The sequence below is a fragment of the Spea bombifrons genome, chromosome 3 (genome assembly GCF_027358695.1).
Source record: "Spea bombifrons isolate aSpeBom1 chromosome 3, aSpeBom1.2.pri, whole genome shotgun sequence".
Classification (NCBI taxonomy): Eukaryota; Metazoa; Chordata; class Amphibia; order Anura; family Pelobatidae; genus Spea; species Spea bombifrons.
This window is the reverse complement of record NC_071089.1, coordinates 26,646,494-26,671,329: the sequence shown is the minus strand read 5'-3', so window position 1 is coordinate 26,671,329 and position 24,836 is coordinate 26,646,494. Positions and strand designations below refer to the sequence as shown.

General features: G+C 38.5%; 1 protein-coding gene across 5 annotated transcripts in view; it reads right to left on the bottom strand.

The window, feature by feature from the left end:
• The window catches only part of SLC8A1 (solute carrier family 8 member A1), a 199,281-nt gene that overhangs the window by 121,425 nt on the left and 53,020 nt on the right, over window positions 1-24,836 (bottom strand). For all 5 annotated transcript variants that reach the window (XM_053460152.1, XM_053460153.1, XM_053460154.1 and 2 more), the window contains one exon: window positions 18,195-20,025. In XM_053460152.1, coding sequence (XP_053316127.1) covers window positions 18,195-19,990 — 1,796 coding nt within the window. In that variant the 5' untranslated portion in view covers window positions 19,991-20,025. The remainder of the gene's footprint in view (window positions 1-18,194; window positions 20,026-24,836) is intronic.

Sequence of the window (24,836 nt, the reverse complement as noted above, 5' to 3'; positions counted from 1 at the left end):
GAAATAAGTTTGATAATTAATGAGGATAAATTGCACAAGTCCATCAAGTTTCTTTCTTAAACACCATATTTGATCACCTAGAAGAGGGGTAGGCAAACTTCGGCTCTCCTGATGTTGTGGACTACAGCTCCCATAATGCTCTTACAGTCGTAATGCTGGCAAAGCATCAAGGGAAATGGAGTTCACAACATCTGGAGAGCTGAAGAAGGCACACTGATGACATCCAATTTAGCCTCAATCCAGAAAAAATACCTCCCTCTAAAAAGACCAATGTTTCAACATTGCAGGCACTCAAGACATACATGATTAGTTAATTACAAGTTAATCACCATGGATATGTCACCCTGGATAATAAATGTAGCTATCTGAACTGCATGAGAAACAATATGATTGTTCATCAACCCTTTTGTAGTCAGTGGCCCTCAAAAAGTCTTTTAACTAGCACTGTTCTTTCAGATTGGAAAAAAAATGCTTGAACAAAGCAGGATCAATCCTGAACTAGATTCCTAAATCCCTACACAGAAAGGCAAAAAAAGTCAAATGGAATACAATCGGAGAAAAGTAAAAACATATATTTATTTTTCTCTTTTTAAAAGTTGTCCATTTTTCTGTGGCCAGTAATTACATTTTAGAGGCCATGGTTTCTTAGGCCCTGGGGCTTGTGAACATACCATGTTTTGCGACTATAGACTACTCCTTCAGAGGCATTTTATTCCATGCTGCTTTCATAGATTTTTAAGTCAAATGCGAGCACATTGGACCAATATCACCTTTTCTTTTTCAGAAGAACTTAATAAACGTTAAATTTAAAGGCCAAAGATGAATAGATATAAAAATGGATTTCACTCAACGCGCAGCTGTCATTTTTGGCAAACGCAAAGCCACATATTATTTTATTCTGTACTAAAATGTGAAACAGCTTATTTGGACAAATTACAAAAGTGGGGGATATCCAACATATCCACTTTGCTCGCACCATTCTCAAGTACCTCATACATGAAAAATGTGAACGCAGATGATGTTCTTTTTTTTCGTTGTTTAATTTTTATTTAATTTAAGGCCTTGACCTAGTTCTTTAGTTAGACTGGACGCTTGTGAATCTATTATTTTATGTGAATTAATTCTTCTTCTATTATCATAATTAACATTGTGAATCTCTTTTATAATTCTAGTACTCAAAAATGAAACTACGGCAACAAACTAATTTTCTTGTATCATTAACCATCTATAGATAACAATAGTTTTATTTTTGACTATAGCAGAGTGGTTTTGCTACTCTTACATTCATCTACCCTTGCGTTTAATCAGTGGTGGGATTACATTACAAGCCTCCACCACTCCACCAGAAGGCCATTTAACTCCAGGGGAACCAGTGGTGGGTTCCATTGAGCAACTGTGTTGCTTTACATTAGTTTTATTTTATTTTTTTTTAACTTTTGGTTTGATGGATTACAAAGGCCTTTTATTTTATATCTGGAGTGGTATGAAGTGCTTAATCTTGTTCAATAATTATTATTTTATTAAACTTTTCTTTCACTGCTCTCATTAGTGACCCATACGTTGCACAAGGATTTTTCATACCAAAAGAGGGCAGATAAAGTATAAGAATGATAATAAAAAAAAAGGTGACGGGTATTCATATTTCCTATGCAGGGGGCAACTATAAAAAAACGGGAGGAAAACTGCCATAAATACGTTTGTGTGAGAAAAAAGGGGAAAGACTAGATGGGCTGAACGTCTCTTATATGTTATCTGTGATCGAAATGTTCTGGTCAGTACAAGTTGCAATATGAAAAGGTAAGATGTTATAGAATGGATGCTAGAGACCAGGAAGAATGATTATGCTAGCTCATAAATATTTGGGTTTCTAAACAGTTTGCTACACAATCGCTGTTACCAGTAATTGAACTAGGTATATTACCTACAATGATGTCTAGTTAGACGGGAAACAGTAAATAATGGATGACAGGTAATAAAGTTCAACACATTTACTGTTATTTCCTACTGATTAAACAAATAGTAAAAGTATTGTTTCATTTTACATTTGACACAAGATTGTGAAGCCTAATTTTCCCTTCACATTCTCAGGTTACATCAACACACAAAGGAAGACAAATTTCGAGATCATTTCCTACTATAGGGACTGACCGGAGAAATAGGATCTCACATGCAGTGTGATCTCATCAACCATATAACGAGTAGAGAGAAATGTAAAAAGTTCCACATTAAAACATCTGTGAATAACCTGGGATCTACAATAGGTTGTGGAACATATCTCATATGAATATTATCAACACTACATATACATTATTTCACAATAACGAGCACACAAACCACAAAATGATTACAGACATACCTTGTGGGTATAAATAACTGGCTTACAGTTTTGCATTATCATACTGTATCTCCAAGATTGAATTGACCTGCACAGATTTTTTAATGTACAGAAAACAGCAAATAAAATATTGAAGTTGGGTAGCTGTTGGTCTACCAAGAGGGCATTGCTCCCAGAAAAAGGGAGAAAGGGGAGGTATACATATATACAATATTTCGGTAGAGTTACCTGTTGGCTGCCCCAGGAGACTGGTGCCCTGGAGCACTTATACAAAAAGGGTCCCTCCTTTTTTGCGACCAACAATGTTTCAACATCCTCTACATTCCTTCATGATGTAGGACCTTGGTCATAATAATTATTGGCATCAAATGATGTCAACATGGCTGCTGCACGCACAAACTATTTCACTGTAAAATTTTGACTATTGGCAAGAAGAAGGAGCCTAAACAACTAATCAGAGCACACTTTGTGACCTAAATCACTCCAACTGATCCTTCCTGGGTGCAGATGGACACTGCGAGAGAGGAGCCTGCTCTGTAGTGGATTAATCAGGTAATACTTGCTGTAGAGCGGCTCCTCTCTGGTAGTGTCTGACAACCCCTCAGACAGCACTGGAGCAGCTCAAGCTACCAAGGTGGGGGACTCAGGGGCCCCACACCACTCTGGGGCCCTGAAGCAATTGCTCTACGTGCCCCTCGCTTAATCCAGTGCTGGGTCCACAGCTTGTAGCACAGTTACCATATATGCGTTAAACGAATCTGCCACCATAATAAGTGAAATGGAGGCCACAGAATTAGGAAATATAAAATATATTAGAAGAGCAATGGTGAGGGGGGAACTCCACATTTTGAACTTGGCAGGAGCCTGAGGGTTGTCATGCCATTCTAAAGGCAGCTGAATTTATTATAGATGTCACAGCGTCAAACTTTACACATTTTAATTATTCATAAGTTGATGAGATAATAATTATCCAACTGTAAATGCCACTGCCTAATTTACTACAAAGCATATTGCATATTTTAAAACTATCATACTGACTATGGTTTATACCAAAATTTACTACGGGCCTATGTTTATGTTTTAAAAGTGCAGTTCTGCTGGTTATTTTTTTTGTATTAAGAGACGCCGGTTATATTATATTTGTGGTCATCAACAAATAAGAGCATTGTGTTTTGTTCCGACCACACAAGGTTTATAGTAATTAGCCCAAAGTATCTGATCTGGCTTTTAAGACACAACATAAACTTCATAGCTGCCAATGTTAGCAGGTACAGTCTTGACAACCAGGCCTGGTCCCATCTGTTGTCCAACTGTGGACTATCGTCAGCTGTAGTTGTGTAATACCCAATATCTAGGGCTGCAACTTTCATAATCGATTAGTTGGCTGTTTTTTTTAATCCTGCAGATTTTATCGATCAGTTGCTGCAGCCCTACCCAAATCAGGTAGGCACAAAACGGGTGTTTCATGCCTCCCAAAATTTGAAATGGCTAAAAAGAAAATATTTTTTCATGGGGGAGTCACTAGGGTTGTGACAAGGACATAGAGCTTTACCAAGACTTTTTCTGGAACTTTTTCACCCATCAAAAAAATTGATGTAGAGTAACTGTATAAGTCATTCAGAAGAATAATGCATTTTAATTTACGTGCTTTTAATTGAAGTGCCTTTCCTTCTGTTTCTGTAAAAAAAAAAAAATTAACTTTTAGAGCTCTATCACACAATCAAGGGAGGAGAGTGGGATCCGGGTCCCAGAGAGAAACTGTCCATAAACAAGCGGTGTATGATGTTTTGGGGGCAGATCATGCTGCAACATCACAAAGCTCATCACGCAATGAGGCCAGGCTGCTTGGCATGTATCCACCAAATGTTCCTCAAAAAGTTATCCTGAGTGTTGCGTTTAATGAAATTGGGGATAGTGAGATTGCTATTTAAGCACTGAGCAGACCCACTATACATGAAATTCACAATTACGCCCCTCACTTGATATCACTTTTTACAGGAAGGGGACATTCTAGTCTTGCCAACGGCAATTTTATTTGGGAAAAAGACTTAATGCTTCACACATGAGTATAATAAATCTACTTAATGTAAAATATTTTTTTTCCATTATATATTTGGGGTGTTAATTCCTCTCAAAAACCTGACAAAATTGTATAATTTTGCAGCAACAAATCTGATTCTAGTTGAAACTGGATCAAAACATAACTCAATTAAAACAATCCTACTCCTACTGTTACAAGTATTAAGTATTCTACAGCTTATCAGCAACAGCAGCCATGGCTTGTCGAGGTTCCTGCCGCGTATTTGAATCTATTCTTATTCACGCAGCACTCAAATTAATTTCCTGAACTCTTGCGATGTATTTCAGTATAATTAAAATTAGGCCAAAGCATAGTTTGCCTTAAATACCCACCGTGGCTGGTGCTGCTAATTGTAATGATTTGGCACAGCAGGGTCTTAAAGCATGGACTTGGAAATGTAGGTAGTTAATATAATTAGGACAATATGCTCTATCCTAGAACTTTCTAAGATTATTAAGATATAAATAAATGAATGGATATATAGATAGATTTAAAAAAAAATGGGTAAATAGTTAATAGTGATATTTGGGTAATGGTCTTACCCTTCTGGAAAGCTACTGCTAACAATTCTATTCTTGAAGATACTTGTTTGTCTTGGACACTATTGACTGCCGCCGTGCATTAACCTTACACCAGTGTCTGATTATTGAATTCCAGGTCTCCCTACATGATTCTTTTTGCATCTTTTCCTAAAATATGCCTGTATAATCCATAGAGAGACATACCGTATTTTTCGCTCCATAAGACGCAGTTTTTTTCCTCCCAAAGTAGGATGAAAAATCAGCCGCGTCTTATGGAGCGAAGATGCAGGCAGGGGGGGGGGCAACGATATACCGTATTTATCGGCGTATAACACGCACTTTTTTAACTAAAATCCGGAGCTTAAACCCTACCTGCGTGTTATACGCCGATAAATCCGGGGTCGCAACTGAGGCAGGCGGCGGCGGCCGCCAGCAGAGGAGTCCTGGATTTCTGCCAGTCAGGGGGGCCCAAGGGGTGCCGAGCGGTTGCTGAAGACAACCGCTCGGCAACTCTCGGGCCCCCCTGCCTGACAGATATACAGGAATCCTTTGCTGGCGGCGGCCGCCACCGCCGCCTGCCTCAGCGCTTCAACTCCTGTGTTGGAAGCGTTTGTCTCGGGTGCCGGCGCTTTACGCTGGGCGCCGGCATATGACGTCAGACGCCGGCGCTCAGCAGTGAAGCGCCGGCACCCGAGACAAACGCCTCACGCTTCCAACACAGGAGTTTAAGGTAAGTGACCGGGGCGGGGGGGGAGATCCTGAGAAGGGGGGGTTAGGGAGTTAGAGGGGAGATACTGAGAAGGGGGGTTAGGGAGGGAGGTCTTACTGTGTGTGTGTGTGTGTCTTACTGTGTTTGTGTGTGTGTGTCTTACTGTGTGTGTGTGTGTGTCTTACTGTGTGTGTGTGTCTTACTTTGTGTGTGTGTCTTACTGTGTGTGTGTGTGTGTATCTTACTGTGTCTGTGTGTGTCTCACTGTGTCTGTGTGTGTCTTACTGTGTGTGTCTTACTGTGTTCATAGCTTATTCAGTTATTGTAATAAATATTTTAGCCCATTTTTTAGCTCAAAATATTTTTTCCTTTTTTTTCTCCTCTAAAATCTAGGTGCGTCTTATCAGCAGGTGCGTCTTATAGAGCGAAAAATACGGTAACTACTTTGCAACTGAACCATCAAAATCCATAAATAATGGAGAACATACGAACTGTTGGCAAATCCTTTTCATTATCCCAAAACCAGGTTCATTTAGTTTTTAGACAGATAGAATAGACAAGTAGATGCGAACGCCAACTACGATCAGTCCCTGGTTTAGATGGACTTTAACAATTTATCAGTGCCCTTAGGTCCCAGAGACATGGAAGAAAATGCAGTATTTCATATAACACTGCATGAGACAGCTACATGGCACTCGGCACATTTGTAAGAGTTTTCTACCAAGCTCAGTGAATGTGCTACCGGTTAACAGAAGAGGTTGGCGAACTATATGTCATTTTGTAGAAAATTTCAGACTGGCTTTCAGATCCTGATGAATCTTCCCACGTTCCTTTTTAAAATTTGGGTGGTATGATTTAGTATGTGAAGGCTCTATCATCTACATGGCGTTTTTCAATGTCAAACAGGCACGTTAACAAATAAGGTTCATGGAGGTCTAAGCCACTGCGGGTGATTGTATCGGAAAAGCAAATATCTCTAATTACTAGGGCACAATTAGAGTAGAGGTCAATGCGGAATCAGGATTTTTCAAGAAGATTATTGCATGGGTGAAGCACGTCATGTTCACATGTGGTAACCCACATGCCACACCGACACAAAGGCTGATCTCCCAACATGCAATGCTGCAACATGCCAGATGGGCTGCCCATTATTTGACAGGTAAGCCCTTTTTAAACTGATTTAATCAAGAGACCAGTGATTTCTATAATCCTCTCAACTCAGATGGCAAATTCTGTATGGGAAATAATATGTACAATCTGGCTTTAACACATAGGATGATGAGGTATCTTTATCCTGGCAAAACCTTAGCAACCCCCAGTAAACTAGGGGAAGCAATTTACGACAGATTAGATTTTCCATGATAAATACTTTCAATTTTAGAATAGTCATATTTAGGTTTTTCAAATACTGGCAATATTTAGTACAATTTACTTTAAAAATGGGGTGCTATTTTGTATTGTTGGACACAAGCATGTGGGCCAGATATGATGGGATGAATTACAAGAATTTTAGAAAACGTGTGTTGTACGAAGCGTGATCATAGGTTTAACGTTACTTACTGTAGCGGAGGAAGGATGGATGATCAGATAAAACGGATGGATATAGAGAGAGATCGTTATAGAGAAAGAAACCCAGGCACTTTAAGGCCAGTGGCCAATAAATGACGTATGTGCACGCGGATGACCTCACACTACAGGACAGGATCTGCCTAATAATTTTACCGAGGAAGCACCATTGGGTACTGGCCTAGAAGGCATCTGCCCAGTTAGCCCAATCTCCAGTCCAGGCATGATAATTACTGAGAATTACAAAAAAGGCATTAATATCTATTTGAAAGTAATCAAATCTTAATATCTGGAAACAAATGAGAGATAATATATCATGAGTAGGAGCTAAAAGGTACAAAGTAGCATATGTTGACATCTCTGGGATGAATGTCTAATTCAGGTTTGTTGTTGACTGAAATTAGACTTAATTATTTCAGGATTGCTATAAGACATATTTCTTGAGTCTGAAAGAACAAACATTGATGCATAGTGAGCGCTCATTTACATTTCTTGAAGCTTAGGCCGCTGTAAAAGCCATATATTTAAAGAGGAGCTATGGCGATGGATGCTGCACCGGCACAAACCCAAAGGCTTTTATTTCATCTCATTTATTTATTTATTTATTATTTTAGCATCAAGTAGATTGTACTATGTATGAATTATCTGGATTATGCATTTATTATTTTGGCTAAGAACTGGAACTAACATCACGCCTAGTCATCTATATTCCCTACACAAATTCAGATAGCAACAGAAATAAAATACCTGTGTAAAGACGGTGCAAATAAATCAGATCCGCCATTTTATTATTTCCCTTTGAAGGTTTCATTGCAGAAATACATCATACTTCTGATTCCACAGAAACAATCCATGACAAATAAACATTCCAAAGTAAAAAAAGGGATTCTCTGTACGGTTAATGTTAACAATGCATTAACATTTTACATTATTTATTTATGGGCATTTGTAATGCTGCATTTCCTTCCAATAAAGGTCAGCAGAGCTGTTAAGAAACAGCACCTTTCAGCCTGATGGGAGTTAGAACTGACACATATGGGCTGCCGGAATTGGCCTATCTCAGTAAGCGTGTGATGATCGGGGTTAGCTCAACAGTGAGACGGATATTCTCAGACATCCACATCTCCGCTAGTAAGAAAGCGGACACATTCCTTCTGCAGGCCATCCAGCTGGAAATACAGCCCGGGTGCATACCAAACAAATCACTGCTATTAAACACAGCGTTATGAAGTTTGGCGGGAAGGCAGTGTTTCCTTTCTGTTGTGTTGTAACGTCAGAAACTAGGTGTTGCTCAATCGTTGTCAGGGATATATTTAAAATAAGAAGCTGCGATGATGTATAAAGCAGAAGAGGAATCTGGTTATGACTCCAACTTTGGTTAGTAGACAAAACGAGAGTGCTCTAACCATTCCTGCTGGATGTGTGAATGTCTACCACATTCACGGAGACCATGACAAAAACACTGACTAATAAAATAGCACAGAGTCCAAGTAATCAAATCAAACAATGTAAGGTAGTTAAAGCGTTGTGATACTCAATTGAGGACAATCTTGTAATTACTATTGTTCCTGAACATCAGTTTAACCTCTGGCACGACCTTATATCTTCAGGTACTTTTTTGGTCTACATTTCTGAGACTTGGGCTATACAGTTTATTGGAAGGCAGTAACATAGTGATATAGTAATTTAGGTTGAAAAAAAAAAAAGACATCAAGTTCAACCTGTTGATCCAGAAGATGGTGAGGCGATGAGAAAACATGAATATTCTCAAGTATGATTACCTTATCTGATAGGACAAAATTCCTTGGCACAATAGAGAAGTGCAAGGTCTATCGAATATTAACGTTGTCTTATGTCTGCTTTGTCAATCTGGTTACGTCTTGGGGTTTTCCTCCATCTTTCTCCCTTTTGTTTCTTTTTAATTAGCAGTGCTGTGGTTAAGCATGTAGGGTTATAGGTAGGAATAGACACAGACCAAGTCAACAATTAAGAGCATTTAGAAACCATGACTCCTCAAACCTTTTTACACGGTCCATGGCTGACAGGTGCCACTGTTTATACGAGGCACATAGGACTACGAAGAGAAATATCTGTTACTAAATGACATTCTTTTCACCCGGAAAAGGGGGAAAGTTCCATGTTCATCCTTTTCAATTCCAGAGAGGGGATTCTTACCAATGGTTACTCACATAACCTAAACACGTTTACATAATATGAAGACATTTGTTTACTGTCAGTAGTATTTAAAATATTTCCTGGAACATTGGCTTGCAAATATATTGCCTTTTTTTGTGTATAGAATGAATATTTGTGGTTAGAATTGAATGAGACAGGGTTTAAGATCAGTCAGTAAGAGTTTTTCCGTTGGACTGGAGATTATATGGAATTGAGGGGGTCTACTGCCCCTAAGTGTGGGATTAGTAGGCAATTTCAAAGGTTTTGGGCTGGGTGTGAGGAGTCTGGGTGTAATGGTACAGGGTTTAGCTAGGTGGGATGGAGTTTAGATGGAATGGAGCACAGTTTAGCTGAATGAGGTATGTGGGGACAGGGCAGAACAGACTGTTTCTTGAGGGAGTCACAGGGAAGACTTTAGTACTGGGAGCAGAGGCTGCAGCGGTATTTCCCCAGACTCTAATAAATCATTGCAGACAAAATCTGGAGTTCCCATGAATAGAAATAAAAATAGTATGTCATGTGGAATTAGCATTTTTATTTAGGTTTCTCTACCTTTGGGAAGTTCTGAAATAAAGTCTATGAACATCTATTAAGTAGGAGGTTGAACAAAAATGTAACAAAAATAAACAAACACATAAAACACCCATGTATAATTTTGCATTTGAAAAGCTACCTGGTTATACTATGTAAAAGAAGATGTTACAGGTCAAAGTTACATCAAGGAAGTTCCCAAATTACAAGCCTTTGATTCCTTATAAAACATATTTTCAGACTATTGATTTTTTAGTGTGAGACTTTCTTTTTTAAGCCACAAGAGAAATCAGTACAAACGCTGACTTCCTAGACAATGTTATTTTTATACGTGCCTAAAAAAAATGAATACACATGGGAAAATAGTCTGTGCTAATAACTGATTATTTAATGTTAAAAGCAAATCCGCAGTCAGTATACATAACTGCTTAAAAAGTGGTAAATTTGTTATTAAACATCATGAGGCTCCCCCATAGAGAAGTTTGTCGTGGAAAGGAATCAGGAAGTGCTACCCAGGGCTTAGTTTATATAGATTTGTACATACAATTTTAAGGAACAAATTTAAAATTTACAAAGCCCCTTTGTTCACCCTAACTCACCACAAGAATCACTGACATTGCATGATATAAAGAAAGATTGAGAAAGATCTGAAGTTGCACAATCAGACTATTCTTGCTGCAACTGTCCTGTTATTTGCTATGGAGGGTGCGTGACCCATGGAGCAAGTCAATCCAAAGTCCCAGTTCCTGGAGACTCTTGACTTGGAGTCTTTGGGTAAAGCGCTGCTTTCTCGGGTCTCCGGGTCACTTCTTTTTCTCGGGGGTAGAGGAGTGACATTTAATCATGCCCTATCTCTGCCCAATTCCCCTCCCACTCCTAATAATGCCATCTGGGGCTAACCCTATCCTTGTCTAGCCCTGTAGAAGAAGATCTCTGGGTAGCCTACCCTGAGAAGCCCCCAGGAAGTCATATACTGGCCTGGAAAACATATACTGTTTATTATACCCAATATTTCAATGCATATGCCAAAAATATTTATCAAGGATCATCAAAACAACTAAGACACTGACTTGTCTAGACTTATTTAATTGAATAATTTATGCTCTAATTTCAGAATTTATGATAATAAAAAGCATAACTCTAAAAATCCCTAAATATGTTTTCTTTTTATTACTATAATCCACATGCACGTTCACATGCTTTTATTATCCCGTGTAGAATTGATCTGCTGTGTGACCACACAGTGAACTTTCTCTAATCTTTTGGCAGAAGCCATTTACTGCAGTTATAAGATCATTATTGCCAAGTATAACGTTATCTGCAAATCAGAAATAAGCCCGCTATATTCTGTAACGAATGCCTACCAGAAACAGTAAAATTGCATTAATAAACTCCCAAGACGAGCTTTATTTCGAAAGCAGTGTACGCGAACCTCTCAATATCAGTGCTGTGTTTATACAGTTATTTGCTTTTAAATCAGGTTACGACGAGTCCAAATTGTAAACAGGTCTCACGCAAACACAGAGTGATGGTGAGAAGAATTGTATTAGGGAGATACTTTCACAAAGCACACCATTATGACTTGGCACTGGCTATCCTTTTAAGCTGGTTTAAACTTGCAGGCAGTCTGTCTGTGCCCTACTGGGAGACATTATTGATTTTATTCTTCATGAACTGGAACTTGGAGGGTAGGCTAGCCAAGCAGCCCAGTGTATCGTATCAATACAAACATGCATGAATACGTATGGTAGTAGATGCGCATACACATGAAAGGGCCGGACTATAGGTATAGATCAGCACTGGCACTTTAAGGCCAGCGAAAGATAAATGACATATGTGCTGGATATACATGCTCACACACCATGCTATTACACTTTCACAGCATCTGGCACCAGGCATTAAACTGTTATGCCAAATGGCCAATCTGGGATAAGAGGTTGTTACACCCTGGAGCTGCAGCTTCTCCATAAGGTTAGTATTTTTCCCTTCCAGAGGTTTAATGAATGCCTATTAAGTTACTAGCAAAGGAGTTTAATATGCATTATTTATTGATTAAGCTATATGGGGCAATATACTATCCCAAAATAAATTGCAAGCTTAAAACTGCAATCATTGGATTGTCTGCTAAAAATCATATATAAAAAGGGATAGAACATTTCAAATATTTGACAATAATTGATAATTACTATATTGGAAACATGTAAGAAATACAGCCTTTTAATAGTAATAAGGTTACATTGAATTTATACTGGAATTTTTGGGAGTTGTAGGCCACTGGGGAATGTCAGTGCTAACCGACCCTTGTTTATTAATAATTACTACTGTATATTATAAAAAACGCAGGATAAAATGTCAGTGACCTCTGGTTCCTTTTTAGATCATAAAATAATGAACTGCAGCATGCTTTCAAGGACGTCTCTGTAGAAAATAGAAGTGCATTATTTATGAATAAAAAATGATCAACTGGAGACAAGCTGCAGCGCCCCTTTCATTTATTAAAATAATATAATGAACTCTTGGAAACAGCAAAACCCTTATTTATTTATCAAGGTCAGCACTGTTACCTGATCTCCTAAATGTCTACATTGCTAATATACTTTCATTCTTCCATTTGATTCGATATGCTTGAAAACACTAGAGAAACTGGCCGTAGCTAATTATAACAAGTTTTGGTTCGGATGGAAACGGCATGAATGCTTTTTGGGGCCAAATGTCCTTTCTGTTCATTTTCCTTAACATCCTATGCTCCAATGCGCAATGAATTTTCAATTGAGTTACACGTATTCTAAATTCCGTTTTGCACCGTGATGAGTTTTTTTTTCAGTTCTAAGAGCATGCGCCTTCAGGTTGCCCCTAAAGGCACAATAAGTAGGACTGTAAATACACAAGACAAGCAGCACAGAATCAAGAATGAGTGAACAAGCATTATTAGAAGGAGCCACAGGAAAAAAACTATAATAGAACTGATGCGATACTAACAGGACAAAGAACCAGTATGATAGATACTGTCAGCTAACTAGTATTTTACCAGCATGTCAATACAAACTTAATTTGCAGTTAACGATAGTAGGCTAAATGGGACGCTCTAATCACAGTAAAGAAGAATACATACTATGTACTCTGTGAGTAGTTTAATATGCATTCAACCAAAACAAAATAAAAAAAAATGTAATTAAACAACTTACCTGACACAGAAGAGGCTCCTCTTCCATGGTCTGACTATTCTTGTCACTGATTGGCTGCTTGAAGCAGTCAATCAGTTGCAGAAAAGTGCTGCCACTGAAATCAATGGCAATACTTTCCACACATGGGCACTGGGGTGTGAACAGACACCCACCCCCTGCTTTACCTGAGCTGACTGGGGGTGAGTGTATCACTTAAAAGGAAATGGGTTTGGCCAAACATATCTCCTATATGGCATTTAGGTGGGGGGGGGGGAAGAGGAGTGGACATATGCATTCTGTCAGAATCTCCCCATGCATTTGCAAAACAGGGTACATGAATATTTAAAGGGGCCATGCAGCTATTGTATGCATTAAAGTGCATGTGATGGCTGGAGTTAATTTACCATTTGAGATGCCCTGGGCCTGACCAAGGCAATGCTCCCAGTCCCCTACCCCTCTATGGTCAATATCCAGGTTCAATAATGGCGATGCGTTACTTTAAGAAATGAAGTGCAGGGATATGACACAGTGTCTTTTAATGAAGTCGATGGAGGCTGCACTGACCCAACACAGCCTCCATAGCATAAATAGGCCAGCTGGGAAGAACAAGACCCTTTTAATCTGCCCATTTTGCAGCGGGACACAGAGGGGGCTTGTTTGCCATAGGCTGATGGCCCCTGGAAGGAAAAGAAGGGGTTAAGATGGTCATGATCTACTTTAGAGTGGTGGGGCTTTAAATGGCTTTTTGGGTCCTTTAGTGATGAATTCTGGAGATAGGAGAGTAGCCAGATCTCAAAATCAGTTGTGTGTTGATGGCATACAAAAAACATCCATAACTATTGCCATATCAGTAAATTATTTATTAAGCCAGCTATTTTGTCTTGTATACGTGATACATAAATATTCTGATTTATAATTGATTTTTCATTGACTTGTTTCCTTTTTACAGTGTATGCCATGCTGTACTCTATTCAAAAATATATAATATTTTGAAGTGATTTTGACCTATAGACAATGTATAATAATGGGAATGTAAGAGTAATTAGTACTAGGAAAACACATGTTTGTAAAGCCAGTACCTCACAGGGATAATTAAAACGAGTAGGGTGTACAAAATCATCTTAATACCATCTGTGTGGTATGTTAGAAATGCCCTGAAGCATTTCTTTCTTCTGAAGCATTTGAGAAAGAGTTGCACAATGGTAGATAATCTCAATGTGTTTTACTAGAATTAAAGAGCCCAAGGCAGAGTGCTGAAAAAGGACCGTGCATGCTTACACTTAATTAGTAATAGCAGCAGGTACAGATAAAGCTGGGCTCCGGGGTTAACATATCTCCATGGCCCTCAGAGACAATGCCAATGCAACTCTTCACAACAATTTCCATTAGCCATATTATTCGGAATCTTCCTGCCTCGGCGTTACCATCCAGAGCTGTGGTTATTTGCCCCACATTGTACAATCAGTCTTTTAAATCTCCCCCTATTTTTTCATTAATTTTCATTTATTAACTTGAAGGTTCTCTGAATGTACATCCAATGTAATATTTTATAACCCCAGGCAAACACCATATCTTGCCTCCGCACATGCAATTTATAAAATTGGAATGAAGAATCTCTACTGGAGGCCCACTGGGATCATGCTGCCGCCAACTTTAATATCAGTGATCGCAGCCATGTGGCTTAATTCTGCACTTGATTTCAGTGGATTTTGTACTTAAATGTCCCATGTGTTATGAGTCCGTAACATACGGTATTTCAGGTTGGTTAGAATTATGCCAGCCATCAGTTTATGGTCAAGTGGCAATCATGTATCAAAAACAAATGACAGATGATTTACTTTGTACCCTACAAAAACAATGGGCTATCTACGTACTAGGGAACATAACGTGCCAACTATAATAAAAATTTTGAAAGTAGATCGATAGTGTCTTTGATCTATACATTTTTGGCCTAGAGCAGCACAAATGCAACACTTGAAATCTATCCTGTGGGTAAACACGACTAAAAGTTAAGTATATAACCTCAAACATTCACATCTTCCAGTGTTATTGCCGTGTCTTTCTGTTTGAGAATCTGATAAACTGTACAGTATGGCTCAGAGAGGGTCTACTTTTGTTGCCACCATTAGCAATTGTTAGGTGTTCTCTGCAACAATCAGTCTCTTTATTTTTACATATATGTAGGCATGATGTTTAGTGCATCTACAGATGTGAGATTCCATGTACTCTTCTGCTTGTGAATCTCTAACCATATTAACGCTTCACAAAAAGTCAAGAAATGCAGAAGCAATAACTGTCTATGGCAGGAGGAGCCTGGAGCACCTAGCTCAGCTCATACTATTGAAATAATACTTCATTGCCACTCTTTCTCAGTAATAATAATGGCATTGAAAGATAAAATATTGAAGAATCAAATGAGCAGAGCCAGATACCGTAGGCATGGAAAGAATATTAGGATTCATAATCTGAATCTCTGTTTCTGTCTCTTCCTGTGCAGTTTTGTCCATATCTCTATATGCACCTTTTGGGCCGTGTAACGCTCCAGCCCTTTACTGACCAAATAATCTGGTAGAAGAGTAGTCTTCGTGTTTACATCTAGATAGCAGAATATATGACAACAATGCTACTGAGATTGGACGAAAATAAATAGACAAGAAACATTGTATGAACCATTAGGAACGGCAGTGTATTCCTTATCGGTGACTACACTCTAGATCAGGACTGCAGAACGCCAGTCTATGAAGGCAGCAAACAGGACAGAAATTCAATGTCATCCAAGATGATCATCCAAGGTTTGACCTGTTTGGTAGTCTTAGAGTTGTGCAGCCCTGCTCTGGAGGGTCCAAGAAGACCCTTCCTGAGCCTACTTTCTCTAGGCATCTCTTTCTTTTAGCAGCAACTAGACTCACAATTCCCAATCCAAAGACAATACCCATGACTCAGGTCCTAAAAGCATGCCAAGAAAGATTTCATTTGCAAAAGTGGCATCTGAAGCAAGTTCTTTAAGAAGATTTTAGAAATAAATCAGCTAAATTCTATAATTTGGTAATGGATAAGACCAAAAAAAAAAATCAGATTGAGGGGCATTTTACATAAAATTAGAATAAAATCTCTGAAAACTGCTGCAATGATTTTTATTATTGCCAAAATGGGGTCAAAACCGAGCAGTCTGTATCGATTTTTTGTCTTCCAGTGGATTTTGCTGTAATGAAATAGTCCTCTAGATTTTTAGTATCCCGTCACCTTTTTTTAAAGTGTCATAGAAAAATATTTTAAATGATTTGCTCAGTAATCTTACCGAGAGTTAAATAAAACAATGTACATATCAAGTGAAAAAATGGTTTCATGTGTCATCTGTACGGTATGGGTAGTATGAAGATCATATGCAGATGAGTTGTTTAAATTCAGGATAACGTAACTACATATGAGATTGCATGACAATGGTACATGGCTAATGAGCTTCATTCCCTTTTAGGTCTTGATCTATACACATATTTTCTGTCTTCCTAGGGCAATATATAGTTTGCTAAGTGGACAGTATAGGCTTTAAAGATATCTTCACAAAAGCTTAGGTTGCTGTTCAATTAGCGAATAAAAATTGAGTAACTATTTGTCCGTATGCAAGAAGATACTTAAAACCGGATCTCCTAGATAACATCGAGGACCAAAGGTCTAAACAATGGGGTGGGACTGTTTAGGGGATGATCACCTTTAATGCTACAAAATGAATTATTGGCAATTAAGCAGCAGTCCTGCAACATTACCCAAGAAATCTAAATGTATGGGTTGTAGACAAATGCAAATATGTATTTATGAAATAAGTAACATTTTATAAATGATGTCTGTTTCACTGGTGCCTTTCTTTCAGTGAAACCAACACCGTTTAAGTGAGAAAGACTGCTTGTTCACTTCCCCAGTTCTTGCCCCTCTCGACACACATATGCAAACTCTGAATACATTCTTCCATAAAGGCTGAATACACGATAGAATCTGTGGGGGCATCCATCAATACAAAGGCACGCTTAGCCTTCTGATCAAGTCTTTGTGCCGTTGCCCTGAAACACTGGGAACAAGGAGAAGCTGGATATGCTGTATATGGCACATGATAGGATAGTATATTGTAATAGTGATATACAGCATATAATCAGACTACAATAAAGCGATCACTGTATAGTAAAAGGGATGTTGCCCTAGTGCAAGTTTAGGGGGATAAAAGGACCCATTAAAATAGAAGGGACTCTACTCTAGTCATTTGACTTTAAATCATTAGTGGACAACCATTTCTCCTAAGGTGAGTTACAGAATAAATTATATGTTAATATTAATTTACATCACAATTGTCAGCAAATTTGCAGTTTTAGGCTATATTTGCGATTCTATTCAACATATTAGTTAGGTATATTTTTAATTCCTGGGGAAAATAGTAGGACAGCTGGCCTGCGAATGTTAAATGCAGAATGTGATATGTCTACACCTATTGTGGACCTGTCACCAATACAGTTTCTTTAACAGATGTGTGGGAATAAAAAAAACTAAGAATAAGGTATTCATTCGTTATAGAGAAACAGACAGCAGATATGTACCTCAGAGGGATAATGGTAAGATGATCTATTTCATGACATCATCAAGGTGACCTCATTTAAATGTAAACATTGTTATGTATTTCTATATGCATATGAGGCAAGAATGATTATGTTACTACTAAACTGCTACGATTACATGCATATTTTTCTAATTGGAAGGGTTTTATTTAACTTACTTACAACCATGAAAACCGTTCTGTTGAAACAATACCTTAGCAAAATCCAACATTTCTCAGCATATTTATACATAGAATATAAGTCATTTCAGAAAAACACACACATCTGGGATCTGACACCCAGAGTATTATCAGACATATTTTGAACCAGGTCACCTGTAAAAAAAAAAACATTTTGGCAACGTGATTTGTAAATAAAAAAAGAGAGAAAATTATTTTAGGGGAAAAAAAAATTATTAAATTGCAGAAAAATTACTGAAATTTCTCAGAGTAGCCTCTGTAAACAAAATGTAAAACAAGTGATAGAACTGAGTACATTGCATACTACTTAAAAACTGTCGATCAGGTACTTACACAATCTCATCGTTCTGGAACTCAAGCTGTCCACACGTGTCTTCAAAGTCTTCTCCTCCACCTCTGGCTGTGCCTTCAATTGTCTTATAGGGTACAATAACAGTTCCTCGAGCTCCAGATGTTCTTAACACTTTGATTTCCATGATGCCAACACTCTCACTTATATGGGTGACAGGCTCCTCAAAAGTGAAGATTCCTGCATGATCATCGTCAAAGATTGTGACCGTGGCTGTAGAAGGTGAGCCTAGACATGCCAAAGTTGCAACATGGTTGGAGTCAAGATTCATCTTTGTGGTCTCAGAATTTACTCGAACATTGCTAAGATGAACAAGAAAGTTTTCATCTTCTTCAAAGATATCATCGTCAATAATGCCAACTCTGATTTCTTTCTGTGTTTCTCCAGGCTTGAAAACAACAGTCCCTTCGGTAAACTCATAATCTGAACCAGCATTGGCAGTGCCATCTTCAGTTCTGAAGTCAACAAACACTGTATTTGTGAGATCACCACCACGTCGAACAATGGTAAGTGCCACAGTGCCACAATTCTCTAGACACTGGTAAGTTGTTTGTTCAAAGTAAATCTTGCTGACTGGTTCATTTTCCACAATGTCATGGTTTACCTCGTGCATACTGACAGCCTTTCTTGCTTGATCTGCGGCATGCCTTTTTAGTATGTTGCCTGCACCAGTCATTAAGCGAGTGGCTTGAATGCGATAAAATGCTCGACTCTTTTGCTGCTGGCTCAAAACTTGATAGTTAGCAAGCTCAAGCAGTTGCTCCATTTCTTTATCAGGGTGTTTTTGCTTCAGCTCTTTCAAAATCTTAGCCATATCTCTCCTTGCTTCATCATCGTCTTGGTCTTTCTCATCAACTTCAAGGACAAGAGAGCCATCAAGAAAGTTCTCCGTATGAGAGTTCAGAACCTTTCTGTCCATTTCAATATCTGCTTTGGATGAAGGTCTGTCTCCTTCTGTTTCAATGATCATTCCCCTTTGCTTTCCAGCCCTGTACCTTTTATAAACATACTTATAAAACAAAAGCCTTCTGTCTGCAACCCATGCAAACAGAACACATATTGGAAAGAAAAAGAACGTGAGTAAGCTTTCCCAGACCTCAACAACACCAGGGGAGATCACGGATAAGATCATATAAAGCCAAGTGTAGGCGAAGATGCTCCAGGCAGCAGTGACAAAGAAAACTCTCAAATGTTTGATCTTCCTTACTTCCCCATCAGGTACCACATACACACAAAGAGCAATGATGATGAACATATTGAATGCAGCACTGCCTACAATTGTGCTAGGGCCAAGGTCTCCAGCTTGAAAGTTATGGCCACACACTTCAATTACAGAAAGCAGAATTTCTGGAGCAGATGATCCAAGGGCCATGAGGGTCAAGTTGGAAACAGTCTCATTCCATATCCTAACTGTTGCCTTTGTTGTTTCACCGTTCGGTTTCTTGATAGTAATTTCCTTTTCTTGAGAAGTTATGACTTCAATGGAGGACATGAACCGGTCAGCTATGATTGATACCCCTAAGAACATATAGACCATTGCAACAAAATATACTGTGGCTCTAGCAATTTTATCACCAATGGCTGGATTTTGTGGTTCCCAGATAGGCAAAATGACACCTTCCTTGCAATAATAGGAACCAGTACATGCATCACTGTGGTTTGAAGTGTCTGCAACTGTAGTGGTTTCACCGTTTATGGCTCCCACAGTGAACAACAGAGGCACAAGGACCAGGAGGTATAATCTAGCCGGGAACAAACATGATGTTCTCAGTCCCAACATGATGGCTTAAAAGTTGAATTTCTCAGTATGTCAATCTGCAATAAAATAAAAAAGAAAAAATTATGTTATTTATAATGTCAGCAAATTTTAAAAATTCTGTAGTAAATGTCTTCTACAAACTATAATTGTTGCAATTATAAATGAACATTCATTCTCTTAAAATAAATGGTTGGTACAATTTGGATGAATACTGTGGACTTCTAAAACAAGTCAGTTTAAAAATATTTAGTTTGACAGTGCTTGGGTACACCTAAAAGCTAATATATCTGTAAAGTGGGGATATAACCAATCCTGGATCCATTCTACCCTACCATTTATCTGCTCCATGAAATAAGATTTGAGAAATAAAAATATTCTAAATCTTTAGTACGTGGCTTATTATATTCCATAAAACATTATGAGGGGGTCTACACTGGACTAATAGTTGCACTTTGGCACGTCAGTTACAGCAGTGGGTAAACGGCCACATTTGGAAAGGGATATTAAAGCGGAGCTTTAATTTTATAAAATGTCATTATTGAGTTTCAGGTGTAGGAAGATATGAGCCTTCTGTGCTTACTGTGAGTACAATCACTACCACTAGCTCAAAGCAACTCACTTGCAGAACGTAGCTGATCTTGGCTGAAACACTTATGTAGTGGTATGTTTCTAAAGATGTCTGCAGTCCTTTAGAAAATGAAATACTCAGCTCAGCTGATTTATTGTTCTACAGTACTGGGTATAAAAGGACTTAATTCAGTTTAATGATCCAATGTAAGATTTATTTATTAAATATTTGGCGTTTAAGGAAAGGAACTCTGAAAGTTCTTGTAATATATTGAAAATATTGATAAGGATCGACACAGTAACATATGACATGATGGGTTTCCTCTTATTGAGATTTTTTTTTTAAATAACATTTTACTTTCCAAGGCTTTTTTTTTTTTTCCAAATAATATTCTTTGAAATGGACGCAGATTGATGGAAAATTAGCTATGACTGTTCCCGTTTACCTGCAGTTCAATATTATTTATATGTGGTTGGGAAAAGTAACTTATGCCTATTTAAAACTATTTCAGACCACTAAATCCTATCCATAAACCATTATAGATCGTTTTTCAGCAGGAAAGAGATGTTATCTAAAATAAAACACCAGTGACCTTCACATTCCATGTTTCCACTACGACCGACTCCTGCAATAGCAGAAGTAACTCATGGTTGAATCGGGGGAAAGAGAAAAGCCAAGGAAAATGCAATGGTAAAGAAATGTTTGAAATTAAATGTCAAAAAGTATTAGAATGTTGTAGGGGCATGCTTCCTAAATAAAGATTTGAAGTCCATGGACAGTTTAATGCTTTCTGGCACCTGAAAACTGGTAAAAAATAAAAATCTCTTAGTTCAGTTCAGCAATGATGTAATTACTGTGTGGAAATATTTTTTATATACCGTAAATTATGTTGATACTATGCTGTACCCCCCTATATAGGATGCACTCTTGTTGCGTTGGCTGAACTAATGTAAAATTTGGCCTGATTTACCTGCCAACTATAATAGTAAATATTCATAGACATCAGAAGATGGGTGCTAAGGGGCAGCAGTGAGTTTAGTACCAGGGTTAATCTACAGAATTACCCTGTTTGGTGAGCATAGACCAGTTTGAGTTAAAGTCAACTCCCATTGTCTCCTACTAGTTTTTGGTCAATAAGATGTCAATGTCCTTTAAAAGGGGAACCTTTACCTTTAAAGATTCCGGCAGCGTTAATTTATCACAGCTAGCTATATTTTGTACCTTTTGTTTTTCAATCAGCGTCAATGTTTTTGAGATATTTAATTTAAAAGTTCGCAATCGTGGAAACTAAGATCTGGATCAAGTTGTTGCAGAGCCAGCACTACCTGATCAATTTTCTGTAACGAACTTCTGTCCCTTCTTCCAACCCAACCTTACAAAGGCTGCCTAAGCCAATCAACAATAACCAGCGACTTAACAATAGGTCGAGATAAGATAATGGCGGGTGGGAAAAATAATAATACAGATCCTGAGAACATGAAAGAGAATGATCCCATAGTTTAAATATAATATGGGTTATTTAGCGTACAGAATAAAATGTAGCATTTGGGAAACAGGTCAATTTACAACAATCCTTTCTTTAAAATGTTATAATTAATACATTAATGGAAGAAGCATTCACAAAAAAAATCAGTTCTATAACAGGGTTATTTTATCTAAATATGTAAACTTAAAAGTATATATTAGTTCTGGGTCTACATTCTTCCTATAAGAATCTACGAATGCAATAGTGTTTATGTTGTTCATCTGAATTAAATTCATAATTTTCAGAAACCATTCATTTCTCTGATCTAATTTAAGGCATCTGTGTTAGTGCTGTTATGTTTACACAGTCTTAACAGTGAATTCAAATGATATGCCTATGCCTAGGGCTAGGAGGAATTAGTAAACCGCAAAACTGTGATGAACACTACACAGAACAGCCAAAACCGAATGAATCCTTCCTCTCAAGCCAAGTTCCACAAATACTATCATCCCAGACAAAAAGGGAGACAGAAAAGGCTTTAATACAGGTGTATTAGATGGCAAGAATACAGTATGGATGCAACATGACCCAAAAATGTCTCAGTCTGGGAAACAGCAACGTTCTAAGTTATTTTTAGTCCGTGTCTCACTCATAGCTTTACCAAGAAAACAGCATGCATGATAAATATTAACGTTGTACCTCCTGATACTAATTACTATATGAATGGATCTACGATGCCTGTGTGCTGTCACGGGTTTCAAGAGTCCTCAGTTTGGCTCGCATCCCGGTGTCGTGATCTCCTGACACTTCCCCTGGATTTTAAAAACTTGGATCTAAGAACAGTAGATCTTCTCTTTGACAACATTCATGGATTGTAAACCATACTTAATGTCATTAAATGGTTAAATATCTATGATCTGTTATGAAATGTTTCATTATTAACATGACTCTTCTCTGCTAACGTTGGTGCAGAGGTACCCAAAGCAAAGTGAGGTGTTTTGAAGGCCCTACAAGGAGATAACGTGCATCTTAGGGAGATATAAGGAGATAATGTACATCTTATAAGGAGATAATGTACATGCTGTGGTAGTCCATGAAGATGCCACTCGCCAGATCCCATGAAGATACCAGAAATAACGGGCTAAAAGCAGATACAGAGCTGCAACCTGCTCAACCCTGGCTTAGTGCTCACGTGCACATCAAGTGGTCTGAACTACTGAAGCACATTTTACCCTATCGTACAACACATACATACTAAAAATAATAACTTTTTATAAAATATGAATACTGTATAGATGTGTGTATATATATATATATATATATATATATATATATATATATACATACAACTTATTTATGTACAAAAACATAAAGGCTGGCAGACGATAAATCCTTATCTACGAGAGTTAAAGAAGATTACTTATGCAAATTAGCCACGTGTGCCTTTTTTCTTGTGTATTGTACATAAATGTGTTCACCTGCACTTCTGAAATATACTGTTAATCACCCTCTTTAACCACCTGAAAATATACATTGAAACACTTTACATCAGAGCATAAAAGGCATTTCTGGAGGCAGAGTGGCTTAAAAGGCATATCATGGGGCACTTTTCCTCCAGAAAAGCCTCATGCCCCCCCATATAACCCCCCCGACTTACCAGTGCTCTGACTCCTTGGTGTCTGGTGGGGGCAGCGGGTGGAGGCTGGCGCATCTATGACTGAGCACTGGAAGGTCATGTCACGCTGGTGCTCCGTCATAGAAGCCCCGGTGGAAGTGCAAGCAGTAGCGGGGGTTCTCTGTGTCCATCAAGCGGACATTTGCTGGCTGCCAGAGAAGAGAATTCAATGCAGTGCTGCAGGGAATTCTCCTCTCTGGCAGCCGGGGAAGGTATGCACGATGCACATAGACAACATCCGCTTCTGCCTGCACTTTCACCGCCGTTCGGTGACAGAAGCCCCAGTGAAAGTGCCGGCAGCAGCTGAGGTTACCAGACAGGAGGATTCAGGTCCCCTGCAGCGCCCGGGGGGGATCTGGATCTTAGTCTCATAGTCAGACCTCTATTTTAGGTCTGATTATAAGATAACCTTGATTATAAGACGAGGGATATTTTTCAGAGCAGAAGCGGAAGCTCTGCAGCCGCCTTTCTCCTTCGTGGTCGAAGATCCTTGCCGCTGATTGGCTACATAAAGCATCCAATCAGTGGCAGGAAAGTGTTCCCATACAAATCAATAAGAGTGTTTTCTCTGCATGCGCATTGGGTTTGAAATACATCACCCGCAGTGTTCGCCAATCCAGCCCTGGAGCGTACTGGAGGTAAGTAGGAACAGCTCAATACCTCACCAGCTTAACATACCATCTGCACAGAAAATAGCTGGGGGGTGGGCAATGGAGCAAATGCACCTTAAGGATTCTGCTGAAGGGGGGACACCTCAAAACATTAAAGGAATTACACAACTATCACGTGCATTAAAGTGCAAATTATGGCTAGAGTGTCCCTTTAATTGATTCATATTTAATGGATGCAGATGTTTTTTTCTTCTAAATTGCAACTTTCTCACTATAGGTTTCTTATATAGAACTACAATATACGTTAAACATGGATATTACTAAGCAGGAACTGAAACAAAGCGAATTGATTTCACAACTCCATGACCCACAGTTCTCTCTTCTGATTTGTGCAATTGTCCATGCTTCCAAAGGACATCATTTCCTTTTTTTGAGCTAAATAACATACAACAATGTTTAGAGAAGATGTGGAAGGCTACACAATGCGTCTATGCAATCTGTGGGGACGCACGCAGGTTTCACACAGCGTGGGACCTTACGTTACCCTG